Source organism: Ahaetulla prasina, chromosome 1 (genome assembly GCF_028640845.1).
Source record: "Ahaetulla prasina isolate Xishuangbanna chromosome 1, ASM2864084v1, whole genome shotgun sequence".
In the NCBI taxonomy this organism is placed as follows: Eukaryota; Metazoa; Chordata; class Lepidosauria; order Squamata; family Colubridae; genus Ahaetulla; species Ahaetulla prasina.
Window position 1 is genome coordinate 174,093,159 of NC_080539.1, and position 13,245 is coordinate 174,106,403.

Consider the following 13,245-nt stretch of genomic DNA (forward strand, 5'->3'; position numbering starts at 1 on the left):
TCAGACATTTTATGATGTTGCAGTGTAAAGCTGATAAAATTAGGATATTTTTCAGCTTCAGCCCATTGAATATAATAGTTTAAACATTGAAGAGAGATTGGGAACATAATTGTCTTTCAGAATAAATTTATATACTTTCTTCTCAAATAGAAATATTACTTAAATATTACAAGAAAATATTTAAACAGCATATTACAAGAAAATGCAGTTACTATTTATAGTTTTATTATCAATCTGACAGAATAAAGAAATAAAATCCAAATTAGTGCCATATGGAATTATTATTTATCCATATGTGCAATGAAATGTGTTAATAATACAAAGTTTAGGAAAGCATTCATCATTTTAAATCACAAAGCCACATCTATCACTACAAAAATGGTTTTAATCCAGCAATCTTAAGTATACTACCTAACACATAAGATTTTTTCACAAGCATTATCAGCTATGGAGTCATGATATTTTGAAAATGTACATATAATCCAATTTTATGAAGTAAAATTAAAGTAAGTCACTATTTAAAAAGTGACATTACCTAATTGGATACATGTTTCATATTGTGAATGATGCTTTATAAACTCTTATCAAAATATTTGAATGCAGTTAGTTCTTGGTTTTAACAAAATTCTGTGCTTCTTTGAGAAGCATGTCCATATCTTCACCATCATTGTCTTGAAAATCTGGTTCCCAATCAGAATCTTCATCAGTAGGATCACACTCTTCCTCCTCTTCATCATCTATAAAACTGTCATTCAAGTTATATTCATTTGCTTCCCCATCATCATCACTCTCATCCGCAAGAACACTTCTTTCTATATAATTTTCAACAATAAAGAATTAAAATCTTGGGCTTCAATGTCCAATGCCAAATGAGAGTAATATACCCTTTCTTATAAACCTAATAAGTTCATACTTGATGTTCAAATAAATTAGTTTTTTCTACCAATACGGAAACACAATTTGGATAGGTGAGAAAAGAGAGTTATCAGAAACTGCATGAAAATATGTATAGTAAATTGATGCAGCCTTACCTCTTCAATCTATCTACTTAGTGAAACAAGAGAACAAGTCCACTGGTATCTCATCGTATTTGATAGTGGCATCATTCCAGCTTTAATGCTCTCAATACAAACCACTCAAATTCTGATTTGGAAAGTATTTGATCTTATCTCAATTTCTAAACAAATTTGAAAATCCATTTTTATGCACAAAAGCTAATTGAATTGATTGTCATTATTCCACATTGATGGCCACCAAACTCCTCTCTGATTTCTTGTGGCCTAATGTTATGAAAGGCAATAAAAATATTTAACTGATATCATTACATCAACTAAAACCCACCTGAACATTTTTTTCTGAGTCTAATATTCACACAACCTTACCAGCCAGTATTTCTTGCTAGCATTGCCAATAGCATATAGAAAAATTTTACTCTTCTGAAGAAGTAGTGATTTGTTAGTAGAGGACTTGTAGTACTATTTTAAATATTAGCTGGCATTGCAACAATAATAATTATTTATGGAAAAGCTGGTATTTTTAGATTGATATTTTTAGAAATTATTGGCCTAAAAGCATATTTTAATCTCAATGTCTTTGGTTTTAAGTTCCATTTTACAAATCAGAAATATGCAAACTACTGAAACAAAATAACTTTGCCTATTTCTGATTTGTTAAACTGGAACTTAAAACCAAAGACATTGAGATTAAAACTTTGCACAGTACTAATGATAATTAGACCTTACACATTCAATGTAATAGATGGGATATTATCATCATATTTAGAAAATTCACATTTAGATGAAAAGCCTCAAGATATATGTATGTATATATTGTACTATTCTGGGTTAGTCAAAGCTAACTGTTCTGCCCCCCCTCAACCATCCCCCAGAAGACACACGAGCTGACTGTATTTGCCAGCAATTTATTCTTGCTACGGATATCAGCTCTGGCAACGAACCTGCGAATGCCTGCCAAGTTCTCCTTATCTCTTCAATGCTACTGTGGTCTGTTGCTGGAGCAACCCAGAGTTCAGAAGTAAACAGAAGTCTGAAAAGCCAATTCCTGAGTCTCGCAATAAAGCAGCCGAAGTTTCCAAAAGTCAGTTTTTGTCCGTCACAGAGCCCAAAGGCAGTTCCACCCACTTTTATACCCAGTGGGGTGTGGCTCCGTGATTCAGTACTCCCTGGGCCGGCCCCTTCTTTTCTTTTGCTGCGCACACTTCACTCGGCGTCACTATCTTGCACCTAGCCACAATTGATCCTCCTCAGCTGGCTCTTGGGGCGTTGCCAGGGGGAAGGAGGAGTCAGGGGAAAGAGGCCATGTCAGTTCCTCCTCCTCTACCTGCCCTGCCTCTGGAATCTGGAGCAGAGCCAGAGAGGAAGTTTCTGCAGAGGGAAGCCCTGTCAACTCTTCTCCCTCACTCTCCAAGTCACTCTCTGCCAGGAAGCCCGGCTCGGGGCCCACAGACACAATGCTAACCCAGAATTTTTTTGTCAGTTTAGTTTTCTTTCCTAAGGCTCTCAACTTACAACAGTTCATTTAGTGACTTTTTAAAGTTGCAATGACACTAAAAAAAGTGCATCCCCTTGATCATGTGGTCAAAATTCAGCTCCTTGGCAACTGGTTCGTATTTATGACGGTTGCAATGTCCCAGAGTCATATGATCAGCTTTTGTAAGCTTCCGACAAGCAAAGTCAATGGGGAAGCCAGATTCACTTAACCGAACAACTGCAATAATTCACTTAACTATTGTGGCAAGTAAGGTCGTAAAATGGGGCAAAACTCATAAGAAATGTCTCACTTAGTAACATAAATTTTGGGCTCAATTGTGGTCGTAAGTCGAGGACCACCCTGTATACAAAAATGATTCAATTTCCCAAGTGTGTCAATATGATTTTTTTTTCTCTAAAGATACATATAAGTCAGATATCCTGGAATGAAAACTCTCTTTAAAGCATTCCTAAGAATAGCCTTTTCAATTTCCTGTATCACAATATATAATGCAAAACTACTGAGGCAGGACTGGAGAGAGACTTTAGCCAGGTCACATAGTTCTACCAAGAACATTTGAAAAGGATTATGTGAAATGCAAACCATCAGCTCTAGCTTTTGATAAGCTTTTTAACCTTCAGAAGAAACACTAGGAAGCAATAGACAAGTGAGTGAATTGATCACAATTTTGCTCTGGTAATCCCATTTTATTTTTCATTCATCATTTTGCCTGAAATGATGTATTTGGCAAGAACAGGCAATCGGGGACAGAATGTGATTACATCTTCTACTATCTTAGAAAAGAGAACATCTTGTATGCTGGATGATGAAAAACTCCAAGTCCTCTTTGTTGCATTCTAATGTAATCAAGACCTCTTTCACTCCCGTTACGTTTTCTGCCCTCTCTATCCTTTCGTATGTCTGGCTGCCTCTCTCCTCACCACTGGATCACTGCTTCCTCTACAGTACCAGTACTTAAACGGAATATAAAGAAGCATAATCTTCTTTCCTCTTCTTGCCTGCTTTACAATTCCAAGAGCAACTGTCCCTTTCCTTCCCTCTGCAGAATGAAACAAATAATCTCATATAGTCAATTTTGTCTCTTTTCGTCTTATCTAGCTCTATTTGAACGTTACTTCTTTGAAGCACCTTTAACAGCTAACTATTGAATACATTGAATAATAATAATAATAATAATAATAATAATAATAATAATAATAATAATAATAATAATAATAATAATAATAATAATAATAATAATAATAATAATACAACTCAATTTCCATAAATCCTTTGATTTCATCTCTGTTGCAGACTTAACATCTTATATGAATGCTCCTTCTTTGGACAAAATGATCCAGTTATTTGTTTTGTGTTCTTTTTCTACAGGGATGTCAACTTTGTAGCCTGACATAACCTGAATTTAAGTTGCAGAATTCAAGTTGATATGGGTAATTATTTCTCTAGCACAACAGTAGTTCTCTTTCTAAAAATCTCACCTCTGAAAAAACAGTCATAAGTCACTTTTTTCAGTGCCATTATAACTTTGATCACTAAACAAATGGTTGTAAATTGAGGGCTACCTGTACAAAGCACATGTATGTAGCATATCCATATAAAGTTAGGATACTGAGAAAAATGAACTTCCTTTCTAATTTTAGAGGGCCTCTGAACAGTATCACCTATATAAACAAACTAGGACTTCCCCTCGAAGCCATTTTATCTTTGTTTTACAATGATGGATTTAGTATTTTTATACTAATTTATCTGGGTAGAATGGTGACCAAAACTAATTACTGAATTCCCGTATGCTTATAGGCCAGTGCTGTTTGAAAATGTACAGAATCTCACCTTTTCTTGTAACTTTTGATCTTGTCTGCCTTCTTTCAGATTCTAGAGAAAAGAAAAAAAATTATTACCAATAAAACAACCCAAACCGCTAGGAATTTTATTATAACTGAAAACGAACACCAGTAAATTTTCTACTTATGTGCATCTCTTTGGAGTTCTAACCATTCTCATATCGCCACCAAATCGCAGGAAGAGGTTTTGTAACTTATTTATTTATATTGGTTCACAGAATAGCCAAACATGTTCTGTATCAGGGCTCTTCCAGTTACCCAAAAAACCAATCAACTTATGCATCCATAGTGATATTTAATCTTTAGGAAAGATGCATCAGTAATTCTTGAAAATTTTATTCCTGACTCATACCATAGCCACCAGTTTGACATTCCATTCATTTTAAAAGCATTTAAGGAGAACACCTGTTTATGACAGATGGGTCCAAGTGTACAATCTAAACACTTTACAAAGGAACAAACACCGGAAAATGCAATGCAGGGAGGCAATGCTCTTTTTCCTCCCTGATTGCCTGAAGCAATTCGCAAAGCCACGCGCCCTCCTCCTCCTTTTCTGAAGTCAGCTTCTGCTCCTGGCCCAGGAGGTGGATTTGGCCAGGAGGAAAGAGAAAGTGAGTCTGCAGAAAAGGAGGAGGAGGGTGTGCGGCTTTGCGAATTGCTTCGGGCAATCGGGGAGGAAAAAGAGCGTTGCCTCCATGCATTGTGTTTTCCGACGTTCTCCTCAATTCCCCGATGCAATTTGCAGAACCGCACGTCCTCATGAAAATGCAGCAGCAGGGATTTTCAGCCAGTTCCAAACAGCACCCTAATGTGAGGATCCCCGCCGCCAGAAAATGTGATGCATAACCTCCGAAGGGTGGGGGCCGGCTGGTGGGCGGGGCTACATTCGGCGTGTAAGATGCACCCAGATTTTCACCCTCTTGGGGTGGGGGGTAAATAGGTGCATCTTATACACCGAAAAATACGGTAAACATTGCTGTGCAATTGGCACACTGAAAGACAGCATTCAAACCATGCGAAGTATGACAGCGCTTGGCCTGGATGAACTTGATTGTTCATAGTTGAAAAAAAAATGCAAATAGTTAAGTACCTAAAATTGATACTAGCACCACTGATTTTTACAGGAAACAGCAGATGATAGGACTTTGGGAGAAAACAATTGTTTTCTTTTTATCACAGTTGACAACTAGTTGTTCCTCTGTACTTTAGATGGTAAGAGCTTGCAGACTTCATCTCACGCCAATTTAGGTTATAAAGGAGATTGAAGTGTTTTTAGAATGAAAGAACCAAAACAGAACTTTTTGCCTCTTACTACTAGGGGACTGTATTATTCAAATTTTGTCAAGATTTGTGGCAAAAAGAAAAAGGGCCCAGATGTATTATTGTTTCATACTCTTTTTTATTGGGATTTTATTTTATTTATTTATTTTATTTATTTGATTTTTATACCGCCCTTCTCCCGAAGGACTCAGGGCGGTGTACAGGCAGAATAAAATGAACAATACAAAATACAATTAAAACGGAATTTAAAAAACTTATTCAAATTGGCCTGAAAATTTAAAAATTTACCAAACGCTAAAACCCCATTTAAAATTAATATAAATTTAAACATTTAAAATTCAATTTAAGCCAGCCCCGCGCGAATGAAAAGATGTGTCTTCAGTTCGCGGAAAGTCGAGGTCAGGTATTTGGCGTAAACCTGGGGAAGCTCGTTCCAGAGTGGGAGCCCCACAGAAGGCCCTTCCTGGGGCCGCCAGCCGACATTGTTTGGCGGACGGCACCCTGAGAAGTCCCTCTCTGTGAGGCGTGCGGGTCGGTGGGAGGCATGTGGTAACAGTAGGCGGTCCCGTAAGTACCCAGGCCCTAAGCCATGGAGTGCTTTAAAGGTCGTAACCAACACCTTAAAGTGCACTCGAAGGCCACAGGTAGCCAGTGCAGTCTGCGCAGGAGGCGGTGTTACGTGGGAGCTACGCGTAGCTCCTCTATCACCAGCGCAGCTGCATTCTGGACTAACTGAAGCCTCCGAGTGCACTTCAGGGGAGCCCCATGTAGAGAGCATTACAATAATCCAAGCGAGAGGTAGCAGCGCATGAGTGACTGTGCACAAGGCATCCCGATCAAGGAAGGCGCAACTGCGAACCAGGCGGACCTGGTGGAAGGCCCTCCTGGAGCGGCCGTCAAATGATCTTCAAGCGACAGCCGATCATCCAGGAGGACACCCAAGTTGCGCACCCTATCCTTTGGGGCCAATAACTCGCCTCAACAGTCAACTGCGGCTGCAGTTGACTGAATCGATGCCGGCATCCACAGCCACTCCGTCTTGGAGGATTGAGCTTGAGCCTGTTTCTCCCCATCCAGACCCGTCGGCTTCCAAACACCGGGACAGCACTTCAACAACTTCATTGGGGTGGCCTGGGGTGGAAAAGTACAGCTGGGTGTCATCAGCGTACTGTTGGTATCTCACCCGAAGCCACTGATGATCTCACCCAACGGCTTCATGTAGATGTTGAACAGCAGGGGCGAGAGAATCGACCCCTGCGGGACCCCACAAGTGAGGCCCCTCGCGGCCGACCTCTGCCCCCCTGTCAACACCGTCTGCGGCCGGTCGGAGAGATAGGGGGAGAACCACCGATGCACGGTGCCTCCCACTCCCAATCCCCCCAACCGGCGCAGCAGGATACCATGGTCGATGGTATCAAAAGCCGCTGAGAGATCTAATAGGACCAGGGCAGAGGAGTACCCCCTGTCCCTGGCCCGCCAGAGATCATCCACCAATGCGACCAAAGCTGTCTCCGTGCTGTATCCAGGTCGGAAGCCGGACTGGAACGGGTCTAGATAGACGGCTTCATCCAGGTACTGGGGTAGCTGTCGCGCCACAGCACTCTCTACAACCTTCGCAACGAAGCGAAGGTTGGAGACTGGACAATAGTTACCCAAAATAGCTGGGTCCAGGGAGGGCTTCTTGAGGAGGGGTCTCACCACCGCCTCTTTCAAGACGGCAGGGAAAAGGGATTAAGGTATGAAACACTCTACTCTGCCATGGCAAATTTATACTTTATTGATTTCAAGCTATTTCTATGGACACGACTGGAATATAGATGGCCAGAGACACTCACACAGGTGGGGCTAATAAAAAAAGCATCCTGGCAACAAAAATTACATAATCAAAGCCCCAGTCCTTTTTCATGTATCTAATCCCATATTTTTAAAAAGGTGATCATGCCTATCATCTTGATTTTTTATACCCTTTCCCTGCCTGCCAAAGTTGCCCCATATCTTTCTTATTATATACAGTCAGCTCCTTTTTCATATATTGATAATGCAATAGCTTTAGCTCTAGTCACAAGAAGAATAAAATCTCTGTGTGTAATTATATTTAATATATCAGTGATATTTTATATGGAGTGCAAATGTGTTACCATAATTTAATTATACTGTCTAATTTAGTTTTTTAAATCCCTGCTGCAAAATCCTTGATGAGTATCTAATTCCACATTAAGATTAGAATCTGGTCTAATTTTTGTAAAGTCTCACATAGAGCTTTGCTCCCTAAAATTTTGGCTCGTATTAGTTTTTATTCACAGTTGACTAAGTTCTTTAACTTTGTGAATTTATGTCATTATGGAAGGCAGTTAGTAATCTATAGCAGCTTTAAATTTTACAGCTTAACAGCTACTTCATTTGGTTCTAAGAAAGTTTGGTTAAACCTAAAGCAATTCATCCTTGACAACAGAATTCAGTTATATTTTAAATATAATTCTCCACTCTTTATCATAACTGACCTTCTCCTTCTCCCTTGTCAATTGCTTAGTTAATACGTTTTGCCGATTTATGGATAAATCCTTACATCTGCTTGATTTAATATTCTGCTGGATGGGAAAATTAACAATTTTGCCATGAATTCTTTTTGTTTGGCTTAACCATTGGACCTAAAAGTGCTTATAGTAATTCAAATGTATGGTAGCTCAGAAGAGAACCCATTTTTTTAGCTGGCAGGTAATCTGAGATTTCCAGAATGCTCACCAAACTTGGTTCAAATGACACTTCTGTTCAGTCTTTAATATCTGTTAACTTTACTAAAATACAGTATATTTTAATGTATTATGTTAGTATAGTTTTAATAAGCAACATCTTTTTTGATTATTTAATTTACAATCAAAAGCTCCAACTTCCAAAATCACATCAATTCCCATTCCAGCAGAATTGCACCGTACTGCAGAAGCAACAACACTTCCACGGTACTACCTTGGCACAGTACTACTTGCGGAATTTTACCACATTAGTTACATTAAAAAAGACCTGTTCTTCATATATATTAGAATAAAAGCACTTTACCAGGAGGAGCTGTATGTTTATATTCCAACTTGTGCTGTGGATTTTTTCTGCAAAGAGAAACAGTTAGAGAAGATAAACCTGAGTTTTTCATCTAATCGTCTGAAATTTCGAATGAAAATAAAAATAAAAAACAAAGCAAACAATTCTTCAACTTTGTTTCAAAGGGAAGCAAATCAATTATAATCATACTGAAAATATGATTTTCTCATTTTGAAAAAATAACTTTTGAGCCATTCATTTCCGAGAGGAGTGGCAACTTTAGCCAGTTCCATCTTTATTGGTAAAACTTCGAAGTATTTCTCCATTTATCATAGGCTCCTATGCCTAAGATTCCTCCTTGAAAAATAATTGGGCCAGGGTGGAATTGCAATATATTAGTCTTTTCAGAGGCCTGCAACCAAAATAGGGTGTCCAGAATACAAGAAAACTGCTCTCCCTTGATTTTTGGCATTATTGGAGGCGCCACAAATAAAGCAATGGAGAAGGGGAGGGGTACATGAGTTTGACTTGTTGTTCTTCAGCTTTGAGGGAAGAACAACAGGTTTGCCCAATGTGGATGGCTGAATGCCATCTACAGAGGCTTGAGCCATTAAACCCAACTTTGCTGAGGATCACGATAGAAGGTCAGTTATTGATTGATTGATTGATTGATTGTTCACATTTTTATGCCGCCCTTCTCCGAAGACTCAGCATAGATAAAACACAGATACAAAAAAATTAAAATACAATGTAGTTAAAAATCTAATTTCATAAGCTGAATGTTTAAAATACGTGGATAAAATTATAGAATAGAATAACCCCATTAAAAACCCCACTAAAAAACCCTCAATTAAAATTTATCATTAGGCCAGCCCTGCTTGATGAAAGAAGAAAGTCTTAAGTTCGCACTTAAAGGTCTGAAGATCAGGGAGTAGGCGTAGCCCCACGGGTAGTTCATTCCACAGGGCAGGAGCCCCCACAGAGAACGGTCTTCCCCTGGGGGCCGCCAGTCGACATTGTTTGGCCAGCAACCTAAGGAGGCCCTCCCTGTGAGAGCGCACAGGTCGATGGGAGGCTACTGGTGGCAGCAGGCGGTCCCGTAAATAAGTTAGATGGCTTTTGTACTGAAATTATTATTATGGAATCCAAAGCTATTGAAGTCACGATAAGGCAGGGATTTCCTATGTTGGGAATTAAGAAGAACAATTCATTGTGACCTTTTTAGTGAGTTACTGGTAATCAGCAAAAGCCTTGGCTGTGTCTTTCTGCTAAATCAATGAAACAAAATGAATGCTCATTAGTGGTGGAAAATTTTCAGACCCTCTTTCTGAAAGGCATTCTTGTTGCCGTAGGCACCTCAGTGTAACAAAATTTTGTCTGCAGGAAAGTCAATAAAAAGTTAAATCTTCCAGAGATAAAAAGAATCAACAAATTTTGCAAAGACTTAAAAATGGCAAACAAAAACAAGAATCCAGATAGTATAGCTGATATGGAAATCAAATGAATACTGAAGGGACAGACAAGAACTCTACCCAGTAGCACATGCTCTAAAGCAGGGGTGTCAAACTGACTGACTGCGGACCAGATGCGTCACACCCACCACAGCTCCGCAAAGGGGAAAAACATTGCTAAACATCACGTGACGGCAATGTGATGCCGCAAGTTTGACACCAGTGCTCTAAAGGGTTAGCTTTCAGCTAAAATATTCCAGAGTTTTAGAAATTTCCATCATTGTTTTGTAAAAGACCATCATCTCAGTTATATCATGTAGAAAAGCTTATAAAAAGCTTTGAATGAGAGTTAAGCAGCTGTTTAATTAAAAAAAATACTGGATAATTGTCATTTGTAATACACATTGCTAAAAAATGTACCCTATGGAACTTATGCTTTTAAAACATGGCCCACCAAGGCTCTTTGTAAAAGATAATTTCTTGCTATAAACTGTAAATTAAACTTTGAAATTATTCTAAATGATCAGTCTTACCTGTAACAAGCTGTTCCATAAGGACATTCAGGCCTATGATCATCAACCTGACTTAAAGCTTCTGAGTCATAATAATCACTATCACCAGGGTGACTAAACTCCTGGAAATGTATAGGATTCTTTCTGTGAAATTTAGAAATAGTACATCAACTATCAAGATATATTTCAAATGTATGCAGCTGGGAGAAATATAACACTATTAATTCAGTTAAACTAATGCAAAGGACAATAAAACAATAAAAAACAGAAGGAATATATATTACAAAACTATTTCAATTAAAATAAAAGGAAGCAAATAGTTCTTTTTGATATATATATATATATATATATATATATATATATATATATATATATATATATATATATATATATATATATATATATATATATATATATATATATATATATATATATATATATATATATAGGTCTTTGGTTGTTCGGGTTTTCTCCGTGTAAAATTGGAAGTGTCTTGGCGACGTTTGACGAAGTCTCATTTGTCATCTTCAGGCTTCAGCTTCGTGCTTCTGGGAGCAATGTGTGATCGCAGCTGTTTCTTCCTTTTAACTGCTAGTGGGGTTTGAACTGATTGGGTGGGAGCTTGGCTGTGCTCTGATTGGATGGGGTTTTCTGTGCTCTGATTGGCTGGGGGTGTGTCCTGTGTTGGTGGGGGCTTGGTTGTGCTCAGTCTAGTCTGTGCTGCAGGGGGATTTGAGCTGGTGAGCTGCATAGCTGTTGTTTGGCTTTGTGGTCGTGCTACATCTTCATAGTGGGTGTCAGTCTGCTGCATGAATGGATTGGAGGGGTTTGAAATGGCTAATGTTGCAGCTGCGGTCTGGCTTCTGGTCCTTGGTCGTGCTTCATGATCAGTGTGGGTTTGGGTCTGCTTTCTGGGTGGATGTGCGGTGGTGACATCCTGTGTGGACCTTGTGAGTGTGGGTCTGGTGTCATTCCTCGTGTTAGGGACTCGTTTGTCAATAAGGGCAGGTTTCCAAATGGCTGGTAGGCGGGAGGTGTCATCTCGTTTGTTCATGCTGTGTGGGTGTGAGGAACGGGGAGGAAATCCACCATCTGACCAGGACCTATGAAAAACTAGAAGTCCAAAGAGCTTCCATTTTATGTGACCTCGCATTCCTACGAAACTGCCGCGATCAAAATTTAATCCCCAAATGCTTCCAATTGAAATTCCACTCCAACTCTGCAGCCACCAAACGCATCCTAAAAAGAACAGAATTGGCCTTAATCAGAAATGAACTTCACACAAAAAGATTCCTCCTAGATCAAATCAACAAAGATCTCCTCACACTTCACCTCAAACTCAGCAACAAGATGCACCCTGCACTTTGGGACAAATCCAAACAACTTGCCGTCTGGAGGGCCGAAACACAGACCACCCTCAAGACAGACACGCACACCAACAAACTCCGAAGACTACAAGAACGCCAGAAACAAACCCCTCCACCCTCACAGCAACACATGAAACAAACAGTGCATAACATCTCAGATAGGATCCTCACCAAAGCTGAAACCGATGTCCTTTCCAAAGGATTCAACTTTGCAGTCACTCCCCAAAACAACCCCACGAAACCATTATATGCGGAGTTGAAACCAGCCTGACCAAAATCAACCCCGATGACGCTAACAAAATCAGACTCGAGATCTCCAACATCCTCTGCACCAGCAAGCCACCCAAAAGCAACTTACCCAAAGAGGAACAGACAGCACTACTTAACCTGAAAAAAGATACCAGCATAATAATCCTACCAGCAGACAAGGGCAACGCCACGGTGGTTATGAACACATCTGACTACCAAACCAAATTAACCAACCTACTCCAAGACCCTGCATACAAGCCCCTAAACACAGACCCCACCACCTACCTAGAAAAACCACTAGATCCAAAATAAAAGCCTCCCCATCAGCGAAGAAATCCAACAAAGAATCATTCCCAGAGAAATCATCCAGATGCCCTAAGCTCTATGGCCTCCCAAGATACACAAAGAAGGAACCCCCACTCAGACCCATAGTCAGCTCCATAGGCTCACCTCTACAAAACCTAGCCAAATTTCTCGCCAAACAACTACAGCCCTATGCAGAATCCATCACCTCACACGTAAAAACTCATTCCAGTTCATAGAGATCATAAAGAAACAAAACTTACAGCCCAGCGACCTACTCGTGAGCTTTGATGTCATATCCCTCTTCACCCAAGTGCCAATCAAAGAAGCCTTGACAGCTATCCAAAACAAATATAACCCCCCCAAGCACATCCTAGATCTGACCAACCACTGCCTATCCAACACATACTTCATCTATAATGGACAAAAATACAAACAAGTAGAAGGAGCACCCATGGGATCACCCCTTTCACCTGTCATTGCCAACCTCTACATGGAACACTTTGAAACCCAAGCACTAGAAAAATCTGATCACAAACCCAAACTCTGGCTCAGATATGTAGACGACACCTTCATAATCTGGCCACACGGGAAAGAAAAACTTGACAACTTCCTCACACACCTCAATAGCCTACACCCCAAAATACAGTTCACCATGGAAACAGAAGTTAATAACCAACTTCCTTCCTGGATGTCT

The 13,245-nt window shown here is 39.6% G+C and overlaps 1 protein-coding gene across 4 annotated transcripts in view; it reads right to left on the bottom strand.

The window, feature by feature from the left end:
* Nucleotides 1–203: 203 nt before the first annotated feature.
* The window catches only part of APLF (aprataxin and PNKP like factor), a 29,517-nt gene continuing 16,475 nt past the window's right edge, over nucleotides 204–13,245 (bottom strand). For 3 of the 4 annotated variants that reach the window (XM_058182028.1, XM_058182002.1, XM_058182010.1), the window contains 4 exons: nucleotides 10,651–10,773; nucleotides 8,688–8,734; nucleotides 4,342–4,383; nucleotides 204–812 (listed from right to left, as the gene is read on the bottom strand). In XM_058182028.1, coding sequence (XP_058038011.1) covers nucleotides 604–812; nucleotides 4,342–4,383; nucleotides 8,688–8,734; nucleotides 10,651–10,773 — 421 coding nt within the window. In that variant the 3' untranslated portion in view covers nucleotides 204–603. The other variant, XM_058182019.1, reaches the window with a different exon arrangement.